This window comes from Biomphalaria glabrata, chromosome 8, assembly GCF_947242115.1.
Source record: "Biomphalaria glabrata chromosome 8, xgBioGlab47.1, whole genome shotgun sequence".
In the NCBI taxonomy this organism is placed as follows: Eukaryota; Metazoa; Mollusca; class Gastropoda; family Planorbidae; genus Biomphalaria; species Biomphalaria glabrata.
Genome location: NC_074718.1, coordinates 11,609,239 through 11,621,927, shown reverse-complemented (window position 1 = coordinate 11,621,927; position 12,689 = coordinate 11,609,239). Strand labels below are relative to the sequence as shown.

General features: G+C 35.5%; 1 protein-coding gene across 4 annotated transcripts in view; it reads right to left on the bottom strand.

Moving 5' to 3' along the window:
• The window catches only part of LOC106060842 (uncharacterized), a 149,603-nt gene that overhangs the window by 94,782 nt on the left and 42,132 nt on the right, over positions 1-12,689 (bottom strand). The window contains exons 1-2 of one of the 4 annotated variants that reach the window (XM_056037579.1): positions 12,227-12,558; positions 2,884-3,162 (exon numbers count right to left, since the gene is read on the bottom strand). The exons of the other annotated variants lie outside the window; for them this stretch is intronic. Coding sequence (XP_055893554.1) covers positions 2,884-2,978 — 95 coding nt within the window. The 5' untranslated portion in view covers positions 2,979-3,162; positions 12,227-12,558. Of the gene's footprint in view, positions 1-2,883; positions 3,163-12,226; positions 12,559-12,689 lie in introns of those variants that run through there. 4 annotated transcript variants of the gene reach the window in all.

Genomic DNA, 12,689 nt, shown 5'->3' with positions numbered 1-12,689 from the left:
TCAAGATATTAGATATTGGTGTATAGTTTTAGTCTCTGTGGATGAAGTCAGCTCGATTGCATAACAAAGCACCAGTATGCATAGGAAGAATATATTAGCAGAAATAAATGCAAAGGCTTATAAGAAGCTTGCCAACAAATTAACCGACTCTGCAGAAAGCGATCTCTTCACTCAAAAATGACAAGTGACATGTCAGTGTTGCGTGTAACACAAATTGGATTTCCGACGTTTGCATTTTGTCTAATGCAGTGTTGCTATGTTTATTGCAAAGTGTTCTTACAATGTACAGTGGCACAAGACAGCCGAAGTAAAAGGTGCACACAGTTATCAAGTAGAGATGAACGTATTCACAGAATTTGTCTGGTTCTAACTGTTCAAAACTTTGTTAACACAGAAAATGTTGAGAACTTTGTTGTTTTTTTTTAATTTAATTAGAAATTATTAAATTATAAGGCTAAAAAACAACAACAACAAAAAAAAACAGCCATGTTGAGGCCTTACTCTTGACAGATAGGTGGTCTAGGGGAGTGCTGTAACTCCCCCAGTGGGGTCCGAGTCGAAGCCCCGACGACAAAAGTGTTTTTTTGCATTCTTCACTGCAGAAATGCATTCTCCTGACATCTACAGCTCATTATTCATCCAATTAAAAAAGGACCCTTTGAATAATGTGTTACTTGAAGAATATTCTAATATGAATTTACAGGCCCTTACTACAATGCAAATACAACCGATTTGTTCCTTGAAAAGATAAGATACCCCACATATTTAGTTTAAGAAAAAAATATTTTTAAAAAGCTCATTTGAAAGTGATACATCTTGTTCAAGAGGCATATTTGTAACTTAGTTCTGTTACAGAACTATAATTCAAAACTCTAAACAAAAAATTTCGGAAGTGGGAGGAGAAATTAAAAGGACCAATTAGATCATACTCTAATTTTTTTTTCATTTTTAAGATTCAAGAATATATTGTGAGTTATAGTCCAAAATTTTTTTTATACAATAGAAAAATATCCCCATTGAGTAAAAGTTGGAAAAAGGTGACTAGGAAAATAACATTTGGGTTCAGAGCTCATCTCAAGTGACTATTCTGTTTTAAAACGTCATGTTTTCGTCTGGAAAGGGGAGAGGGCGGTAGAGTGAAAACGTTAATCCTCGCTCCTTTTTATAATTTCTACTAATGATTGCATTTGGCATTAACGAATTCTTCGATATAAGAATTTAATTTATGGCATATATAAATTATATTAGTGGCAATTTTTTTTTAAATGTAATTTCTTAACTAAAGTACAAAAAGAACAAAAGTATTGGTTTGTCCGATGGGCGGAAGGCGATGGCATATATTGCCCCTCCCACCTGGTACAACCCTTTTTCATTTTATATTTACTAATGGTAAAATTTGGGATCAGAGTGTGTGTGCGACATAATATACAGATGGGTTAAAGCATCAATTTGTAGCTTATATTATATAAGCTACATTTTGTCCACAAACTATGATTTCTCCATAAAAATAGGGCCGCCCCCCCCCACTCAGAGGGCTAGAGTGGTGAAGGTAGTAGACGCAATCCCCCCCCCCCCACCTCAACGAATCGGCTATGATACCAGAAGTGTAGCGCCATAATATAAAAATTATATAGTAATTCAACTAATTTTGTTTACAAACTATGATTTCTAGATAAATGTAGGGCCGCCCCCCCCCCACTTAAAGAGTTAAGGTGGGAAGGGCAGTAGATGTAGCCCAATCGGCTAACAGAGGAATGACATAATATAAAGAGTGGTTAAAATATCAATAACAAGTTTAAATTATATATAGATATTTAATTGATTCTGTTAACAAGCTGTGATTTCTACAAATAATATGGACCGCCCCCCCACTCGAAAGTTTATGGGGGGGGGGGGGGATTGATGCCATTTCCACCTCCCCACCCCATCAAATTTTTTGGCCAGCATACTAGAGAGGGGGGGGGGCGAAATAATATAAAAATAGATTGTAATATAAATAATTAGTATATATTATTAACATTACTAATGAATTCGTATTCAAATTGTGTGATTTCTTTGTTAAAATGTGTTCGCCCCCTACCGGTTTCCCCCCCCCCGGACCCCCCAGTGCATGACACCCTCGTTAACAGTGGGCCTCAGAAACAAATGACCTTAGTTGTTGTTTTTTTTTAACATCTTGATTTGCGTGCTGAAATAAATGTGCAAGCTACATGACACCTAACTTACCTCCAAGAATAGACAACCTAACAAGTCAATGACCTTACAGCTGATTGGTCAAGAGATATATCGCAAATGTTAGAGAGGCAATATGCTGTTCATTTCAATTTATTAGACCAGACGTAGTAAGTAAAGCGGTGAACCTTTGTTTGCATGGATCAGCATATTACAAATAAGAATCTCATTTGTTTAACTCAGCTATAATACATTGCCATTATAAACCTAACCATTTGTTTAAGCTCGCTAATAAAAGGCTTGTTCCTTCCAGTCTTTGTGTTTATTTTATGACGTAACTTCAAGGTGTATAAACATAATGTGTACGGTGTACAGAGGCGTAGCTAGGGTGGGGGAGGGAGGGGGCAGAATTAGAAAATCCCCGGCCCCCACTTGAGGAGGGCTTCCAAATGAGTGCTTCTTTACATTAAATATTAAATATTTAGCAAAATTCAGGGGCCCCCAAACGTGTCGAGTCCCCCGGGTCCCCAAATAATGGCAAAATTCCTAGCTACGCCACTGACGGTTTACTTATGCTATGTTAGAATTGTGTCTAAAACACATACATTGAAACAGTGTCATTAAAGTAGAACATCATTTAAAAAAAAGGTCAAATAATAGTGACTAAAAAAGCGATCACAACACCAACATTTGATAAGAAACTAGATCTACCTGTCGTCCACTCGTGGAGATGACCTGGGATTCTGTCGAGCGATGCAAGAGCAACAACGAAATGAGGCTGCCTTTTTAGACAGTGTCTGGCCCATGGCGTCAGGGCCACATGGGACTTTACAGTTTTGTTTAATCCTTGTAGGCAGAAACGAAAAGCCATAAACTACTAGTGAGTGTGTTTATGGACAAAGTAATTAGTGCACTTGACTAGAAAAAAGCTGATCACCGTGTTTTCGTTATAAAGTATATCGCATGGTGATAGAAAGTGTGAAATCTGAACTACAAACATTAACAATACTTAAAATTAGCTAAAACATGCTACATGGTCACTCCTATTAATATCTCAGTAAGCACAGAGAGTAAATATTGTATGGAATTAAAGAGGGGATTTTTAAAAAGTTTTTTTTTTAAATTCCTTTTTCTTTCACCTCATTAATGTTAGATCATGTTAACTCTTTCTCTCCTAACTGACGATACCAACGTTGATTCCACTAGAATGTGGTAAATAATTACGGAGAGAAAGAGTTAATGGCGATACGAATTTTAACTATAAACTAGAATGTAGCCTAAAGCCTGCATTATCCGAGACCCATCAGAAAAGAAAAGAAAGAGCTGAGTAGAAACCCATGTGTTAAGACTAACCATAAAATATAGCCCATAGGTCTTCATTAGTTCAGGGGGGGGGGGGAAAGCTTGTCTGAAAAGTGTTGGAGAAGTCACCACCAAATGGACACTACGGCTCTTTGCAATAAATCTCTGGTGAGAGTACAGGTGACCAGAACAGAGGATTACGAGATAAATCTCATTCTAGTACCTAAAGTACACTATGTCTGTACTGGTGAAAGAAAATGTATATTGATACTGGGCACACACTAGTTTATAGAGCTATACAAAAAGTAATCGGTATATCAGTGTTCAAGTGTACATTAACAACCGGTTCTACCTGTAAAGACAATTGTATTGGTGTATCGGTGTTATCATTTCTCTATGTATTTAGTCACATCGTGGCGCTAACTCTCTCATTCTGCTTAGCAAGCAATTAGCGCACAAGAAATGTTCACCGACTTCATTTGTAAAGCAATTTTGTTTGTTTCCCCAGCACCTGGGACTTGAACAGAAAATAGCCTTCACCCTAACATACACATCTTTCATTTCATCTTTCTCTTTCTTTTCCGTCCGATGTTGTTTTTTTTTTTTTTTTTTTGTACACGTGATGCACTCGAACGTTACTTTTTGTATTTGCCATTTATAAAAATAAATGAAGAAAAAAAAATGGTTTCAATAAAACGAATATATATATACAGGAAACATACATGGCTATATTATGTTCACATTCGCGTGTAGAACGTCGACCTCTTTAGTTTGTGAATAGCTGGGATACAAAAAAAATAAATATTTGTGTTTGGGAGTTGCATGAGAAAAGACAAGCAAGACAAAGCAAGACGTCCAATTAGTTTGGCAGCAGTGTTTTTTGTGCTAACAGCAGAGATGATTATCTTCATCCTGTTGTCAGACGGTGTCGTTGTTGAATGGCTATTGGCAAACACGGCTCCAGCTTTACATCGATAACTGTTTTCTTCAAACAGAACCATAAGCTCTATCTATACTGTGTAGTACAAAACACAATCTTAAACTCAAAACAACGACAATAACAAGTAAACAAGGATCCATTGAGTTTAAACTCAAACAGCGAATGAGTGAAACACATTTCTGAGGTGAACTAGTCGGAGTTTGGAGAGAGAAATAGGAAGAGCAAGAGACATTGGAGAAATAAAATATCTTACTTTAAATAATGTATCTTATCTTAAATAAAGTATCTTATCTTATGTTCCTTCAAAAGAGAGATATCCGTATTTTAATCTATCTTAAACTCTGTTAAATCCTTTGATTTTCCTGGCTGATTCAGGCAACCAGTTCCATGATGTAACAGCGCTAGGAAAGAAGGGGCACTTGTACGAATTTGTCCTAGCTTATAGAATAATAAATGTGCCTTTCATGGTCGTAATGTATATTAAATAATAATACTATCATGGGACAAAGACACTTTGTGTGTGTGTGTGAGAGAGAGAGAGAGCAAGAGAGAGAGAGAGAGAGAGAGAGAGAGAGAGAGAGAGAGAGAGGGAGAGAGAAAGAGAGTGAAAAAGAGAGAGAAGAAAATATAAAGGGGTTAGTTTCTAAAGTTGCAAAAAGAGTGGTCCAAAATGTGGCTAGAACACCTTACAATAACTATTTGCTTGTGTGTATCGCTTTGTTCTTAAAGATTTTGTAATCAAACTCTCCAGCTTAAAGAGACGTGTTTTTCATCTAAACATTTACCTTTCAGATCAGCTACATCTAGATACCGACAGGATAGAAAGAAGGAAAGAGAAGACTTTTTTCTTATTCTTTAAACCAGTGAACATACTGCCAGCGAGCACCTTTTTAAACTCTTTGTGCTGGAGAAGGCAAGAAAATAGCCAATATTTTTAGAAGCGAAATAGTGGCCGTGGGCAAAATTTAATAATATCTAATAGGAATATTGTTTAGCTTTGTTCGTATACATATTTTTATTTTTGTTCTCAATCACCATGGCCTTGAGTTTCTTATTATAGTTGTGCTTCTTGTTATTTCTTGAACTGGTAAAGTTGTTAGAATGACTAGTTTTAAAGTAAGCTCATCAAAGTGGGCAAGACTCTAGTTGGATGAATCAATAAACTGGCCAAGTTAATATGAAGAATCTAAGAATACAAGTTGGGCATCTCAGTTATAAAGAGTGTTGTCTAAACTATTGATCAGGAAAACCAAAAAAGTTTCACCTAAATGAATCAATTCTTATTAACCGAATAGATTTGTCAATTAGGAGTGGTGATTGTGTTGACTTAATGTAAAAAAAAGAAAGACAAAAAGGCTCTCGAAGTGGTCCACCCAGGCAGGTAAAAAAGGCAGGTTTCAATATTTTCAGAAAGAATATCAGAATGAAATTCTATCAAAGGCAAATGACAGAGAAGAATGGAGAAAGAAGGTATACAGATCTTGTGTGGTGTCCCAACGGTCCAGCAGACCAAGCGATAGGTGAAAGTGAAGGTGAAGTTCGATGTGAACCTGGCCAAACAGATTTCATATAATGATTATCTTATTGATCTAATTGTTTTGTATAGGGCCAATCTCTTATTCAAAACCTCATTAAAAAAAACATTTCGTAAAATAAAATTTAAAAAATCCTTAGTTAGGTGTCTTACAAACTTTGCCATCCTGCAGTTCACTTGATAATATGAAAAACTACTTATTAATTGTTTTAAATTATAATCCACTTATATACATATTAAATAGATTTTTTCATTTTTAGCGGCCCCTTTAATGGGAAAAGATTCTATTAATTTTGTGTGGAATGTATGTCCGACCATCCGTTCGTCCCGTTCAGATCTTGTAGTCTGGTGTATACAATGGGAATCCGACATTATATAACGTCCGACTATTAATAGTGAATAGTTGTAAATGTGGTGTATTTTTATGAAAAAAAAAACTGCTTGCATACGTGATTTAAAAAAATAGATTTATCACTTTCAGAAAAGAAAAAAGTAGCCGTTGCATCAGAAGTTTGAAAGGTCTTAAATATCATGATGTCGGGTTTTCAATATTTCTTCTAGTTTACGAGATCTAAACGGGACAGACGGTCGGATGGACATTCCACACAAAACTAATAGCGTCTTCTCCCCTTTCGGGGGCCGCTAAAAATAGTAACTAAAAAAGCCAAGAAGGCGCTAAATTAGCACGCTCAGCACTATCTTATGGTGCATCTGGTGATTATAGATAAAAAAATGTATTTTTAAAGTGTTTCGATATTATTCAATACTGTTTGCTATTTTATCAATTGTTACGGAATTTTAATGTTACAGTCAATGAAATAAAGTGTGTAAAAAAAAAAAAAAAGAATCGCTTTCCGTTAGCTTAGTCCTTTGTATCAAAGTGAATTTTTCAAATAAACATTTTTCAAGATGGTTTTTTTTTAAAGTCAGCTAATTATTTTAGCTGAACTATTGTTGCTTAAATCGTTAGGCAAACAGCCCACACAAAGAATGCAACGAGTTCTAGATCACGCATTCATGTTTGAGAGGAGAGCTGGCATGCTGACTACTTGAAGTGCAGTCTTGGAGATGGTACGTGGTTCTGAGAGAGAAACCTTTTCTTCCACAGACTCAAGACAGTTTCAGTTTAGAGTGAGTATTTTTTTTTTGGGGGGGGGGGTGTTAGGGGGAAGAAAGAGAGAAAACTATTGAATCGTATGTCGTTTTCATGTCAATCTGTTTCCCATTGAGTAGCACGCAAGTCTCAAATAAATTGTCCCTCTTGCAGTGCCCAAGCTGTCTAGCAGTGAGTTAGCATCGGTTTTCAAGACAGTGGTCGTGATGGGGTAAGAAAACAAGCTACAGTAACAAGTCAAGCCATTTCGGAAAGGCAATTTGGAGTAAGCCTACATTTTTTGTACATAGAGACAAGCCATCCCTGTAATACTAATGGTAGTGATTTGTTGTTTGAAACAAAAAATACACATAGACTGAGAGACAAAAAGTGTATCTGAAATCTATTCACAAAGTACAAGACTGACCTCTAAGTACTGAAGAACAAAATATTTCAAGTAGCAATATTACAAAAACACGAATTTACACAAATGGGGGGGGGGGGGACGTGACCCCTCCCACTCCCAAAGAAAAGAATCAAAACCACATATAGATAAAAACACATTTCTTATTTTATCTGCTAGGATAAAAAAAAATACTTATGAATCATATTTTTTCAAAGTGCCATAAAAGAATGGAAATGAATGTCTTAATTAGCCAGGAAAACTAAGGACAAAGACCTTTAATAATAAAACAGCTGTATAAAAGCAGAGATATATGTTAATATTGTACTTCTGTTTCACAGAGGCGTCTGTAAATTATATGATTATAAAGTACTAAGCTAGTTCAGGCAACCCATCCCATTCTCTAATGGCACTATGGAAGAGGGAGCACTTGTACAAATTTGTTCTAGCGTATGGAATAAGAAATGTGTCTCTGTCTTTGTGACTTTCTGAGTATTTCGGTGAGTTTTGTTTTTCTTTTGTAAATTTTGGTTTAGTGTTTTATGTATTATAGCTACTTTACTTTTTATTCTTCTGTCCAGAAGTGTCTTTAAGTTTAGTGATTTTACTAAAGGTGTTATTCTAATAAAATTGGAATATTCGTTTATTATAAATCCCTGCTCTGTTTTGTATTTGTTTCTTTATGATTTTTTTTAATTGCGGGATCCCAAACAGAGAATGCATATTCTAATATTGGCCTTTGCGGGATCCCAAACAGAGAATGCATATTCTAATATTGGCCTTTGCGGGATCCCAAACAGAGAATGCATATTCTAATATTGGCCTTTGCGGGATCCCAAACAGAGAATGCATATTCTAATATTGGCCTTTGCGGGATCCCAAACAGAGAATGCATATTCTAATATTGGCCTTTGCGGGATCCCAAACAGAGAATGCATATTCTAATATTGGCCTTTGCGGGATCCCAAACAGAGAATGCATATTCTAATATTGGCCTTTGCGGGATCCCAAACAGAGAATGCATATTCTAATATTGGCCTTTGCGGGATCCCAAACAGAGAATGCATATTCTAATATTGGCCTTTGCGGGATCCCAAACAGAGAATGCATATTCTAATATTGGCCTAACTAAAGTTTAATAGTATTTTGTTTTATGTTCTTGTTACAAAGCTTATATCAACTCTGTCTGTCTGTCTGTGTGGTAAAAAAGTTTGTACACGTTATTTCCCCCACACCCAATTTTTCATAATTATGTCTTTTACCTGACAACACAAGTATAAAAACAAAATTAACCAATTTTTTAATTAGTTTGTTAATTATTTGTTTGGTATCTGTTGTTACCGCTTGTTGAATTGTAGCACCAAGCTGCTGGTAGATAACTAAACCGTTGTAGGCATAATGTATCTTAACTAATAAAACTACAAATAACTTGAGTAACTTCCTTTTGTGAACAAACAAACAAAAAACTTTATTTATAATATAGACAAAATCTAGTTACGATGAAATCAAATAAATGTACTAGACTTCAGTAATAATATTATTTAACAAAATCTCACTACAATAACACAACCTTTCAGTCTCACGTTCTGGGGTCGTCTGTCTTAACTAAAGCCAAGTGATACCCCGTTCTTTCTCCCCCCCCCCCCCACCCCTTTCCAACTGGTCCAGGCATGTGACAGGATCATAGCGTATTAAGAAAGCTAAAAGCATGAAATTGCGCTACACAAAAAAAAAAAAAAAAATTGGTAAAAAATATTTCAGATCGCACAGATTGAACATTGTTAAAGTAGATATTTATAAATTTAATCCCAAGACTGATCCAAACAAATTACACTTAATATAAGCTTTGTTTTCTATATAAAAAAAAAAGTAATTGTTATGTTATTCAACAAGCAACAAAAATATTTCCAATCCAGATTTATTCTTGTAAGTCTGGATCTACAAAAAAATGAATTACTTGATTGATTCAAACAAATATGATTTTAGTCCATATTAGTAATATTCCTAAAATTGAATTTCTTTTTTTTATTTTAATCTTAATCATTCACACAATTACTTGTTGGGATATCAGACGTTTTTTTTTTTAATTACAAATATTCTTTGTCGATGACAGCACATGAATCAATAAAAAACATTAACCAATTCGTTAATTAATTAATTAAGGATTTATATAGAAAATTGATATATATATATATATATATAATTGTTTGCTTGTTTGATTACATTTGATATTGTTGGTAGTGCACCATAGATAGACTAGTGTTGGGTCTCATCAATTCAAAATTCCAGATGTAAAAAAGGTGAATGAAGGTTTTAATAATGTGAGTTTAAAGAAGGAGAAAAAAAAACAATAATTTGATGCTGGGCAATGCTGTCCACACTCGCACCAGAAGATTGTTTGTTTTGTTACCTCAAAAGTTGGTCGGTTTGTTGAGCATGGGTGCGAATGGTGAATACGACTTTATGAACCACCCAAACTAAATTTGTCTTAGAGGCTAACACGGTTGTGGAATAAAGAAAAACGAGTTTCAACCCCCACCCGCCACCAAAAAAAAAAAAAAAGAGTAGAATTTAACTTTGTATAACCAAGTATAAACAAAACTCAAGATACACTCTCTCATCCTATAGAGGCAGCACTGACACAAGATGTATAAAGTTAAACTAACATTAACTCTTCCATTGTGTATGGCGTATATCTCTGTGCTTGGGAATTCCAACTCACTGGACAAACATCCCAGAGGATAATGACTTTATCAACTGATTGATTCAATTACTTCTATATATCTGTTCTAAAAAATGTAATCAGATTTGCGAGTTTTTTTTAAACAATTGAATTTTGTTGTTCTATATTCCTTTCTAATACGAAATAATAACAATAATAAATAAAACAAGGTTACAAAAGACAGTTTGTGTGGAAACACAAACTCAAAATCGGCCCCCGAAGTGGTCCACCCAGGCAGGCTTCAATATTTTCAGAAAGAACATCCGAATTAAATTATATCAAAGACAAATGAGAGATAAGAATGGAGAAAGAAGGTTAACAGATCTTGTGTAGTGCCCCAACGGTCCCGCAGATCAAAGGATAGGTGAAAGTGAATGTAAAGTTAGATGCGAACCTGGCCTAACTATTTCCCCTTTCAGACCTTGTGGTATATAGGGCAGATGATGTAAAGTTCATCTGTTTTTGTGGCTTACGGTTAACGAGGGTGTCATGTAGCCAGCACAACGACCAACCGCCGTTACTTTTCCCCAACTAATGTCAGGTACCCATTAGAGCTGAGTGGACTCAGAAGAGCCCAAAGATTCCAAAGTTGAAAATCCCAGTCTTCACCAGGATTCGAACCCGGGACCCCTGGTTCGGAAGCCAAGCGCTTTACCGCTCAGCTACCTCGCCTCCCCTGGCCTAACTGATGTCTTATAATTGATCTAATTGTTTTGAAAAGGCTCAATCTCATATTCGAATCCTCAAAAAGAAAAAAATTAAAAAATTTTCGCAATAAAAAAGGTCACAAAAATGAAGTTTACAAGATTACTATTCATTTTAAATTAGGTCTAACTTGTAATGCATACTAATTAGCTTTTTCTCTTAAAAAAACTGCTTGCACAACTGATTTAAAAAATTAGATTTTTCGCTTTCAGAAAAAAAAAAGTAGCCGTTGCATCAGAACTTTGAATGGTCTAAAATATTGTGATGTCGGATTTTCAATATCTTTTCTAGTTTACGAGACCTAAACGGGACGGACGGACAGCCGGACAGACATTTCGCACAAAACTAATAGCGTCTTTTCCCCTTTCGGGGGCCGCTAAAAAATAGATAAATAAAAATGTGTCTGTTAATGCTAGTGTATATTTTTGTTTATTAGTTGCAGAAATATTTTTGAAAAGCGTTAATTTAAATAGGTTAGGCTGTATGTGAGTAATTACAATGAACAGTTTGAAAGGGATCTCTTATAATAGATCGTAGTAAGTCGTAGCGATTTCATGCTTTTAGCTTTCTCAATACGCTATGATCCTATCACTTATCTGGACCAGTTGGAAATGGGTGGGGGAGAAAAAAGGGGTATCTGGAAGATCCCTTTTTAAATGTATTTATAAAAAAAAAAGGGGGAACGACCTAACTTCGAACTCATGGGCTAAAGCCTTCTCAGGCTTCTCAAGCCAACACGGTAACCACTCTGCTAGCGAAGAGCGTACGAACATGGAATATTGAATAGTTCTTTATTGTTTCTATTTTATGTTTGTGTTCACTAAGCCTAAGGCGGCTACCTATAAAGGGGACAAATTCAGCTTATACTACATTTCAGTCAAGTGAAATTTATTTCCCTTGTTCGAGATACCAAATAAAATAATTAATTACCAATAAATAATTAACGAATTGGTTAACTTTTTTTACATGGCTTCTTGTGTTTTCAGGTATAAGAAATAATTTTGCAAAATTTCAGCTTGATCCACAATTGGGTGTGGAAGAAATAACATGTACAAACTTTTTACCAGACAGACAAAGTGAGTAGATTTAAGCTTTGTAAAAAAAAAAAAGCTAAATGGACTGAGAAACAGAAAGGTACATGAAACATTCTATCTGCAGTGTGTGTAATAGAAGAGATTTGAATACAGTATGAAACTAATGGATCCATAAGAAACAGCTTCGTTTTAGATTAATTAAACAGTCATAATTGCACAACTTTCTAAAACATACGGAGAGATGGGTAGACTTTTGTTTTACTTCCATATTAAATATACAATTTTTTTTAGTGAAATAATATTTAAAAAAAAAATCAATACTTTTTACTATAAACGTCTTAAAAGGAAAGTCTAAGAACGAGAATGCACTATTCACATTGTTACTTCTAATGTACTTCACTAAACAAAACACTTTGACTCAAGATAACGGCCTATCTAGAACACTTGCTGGATCCGACTTTTTGCAAAAGGTATTAAATATATCCATCGCCAATGGTCACTCGGAAGAAATTTGACCACTTGCCAAGTAGAATTGAGGGGGGTAAAAAATCACACGTAATCAATAGAATGTAGTTGTGAACAAATAAGCAGGCCCGTTAGGTGGCACGAGGAGTGAGAGTACAACATGGCTTCGAGACGTCATCCCATGCCATTGCGAGAGCTCCCAAGTCTTTTGGCCCACCGCTGCCCCCCGTCGCGTTTTTTTCCCCCGACATCCTTCGCGACTGATACAGAACATTTAGACGGGGGGGGGGGGGGGGGGGGGAAGGGGGGCGACGATATT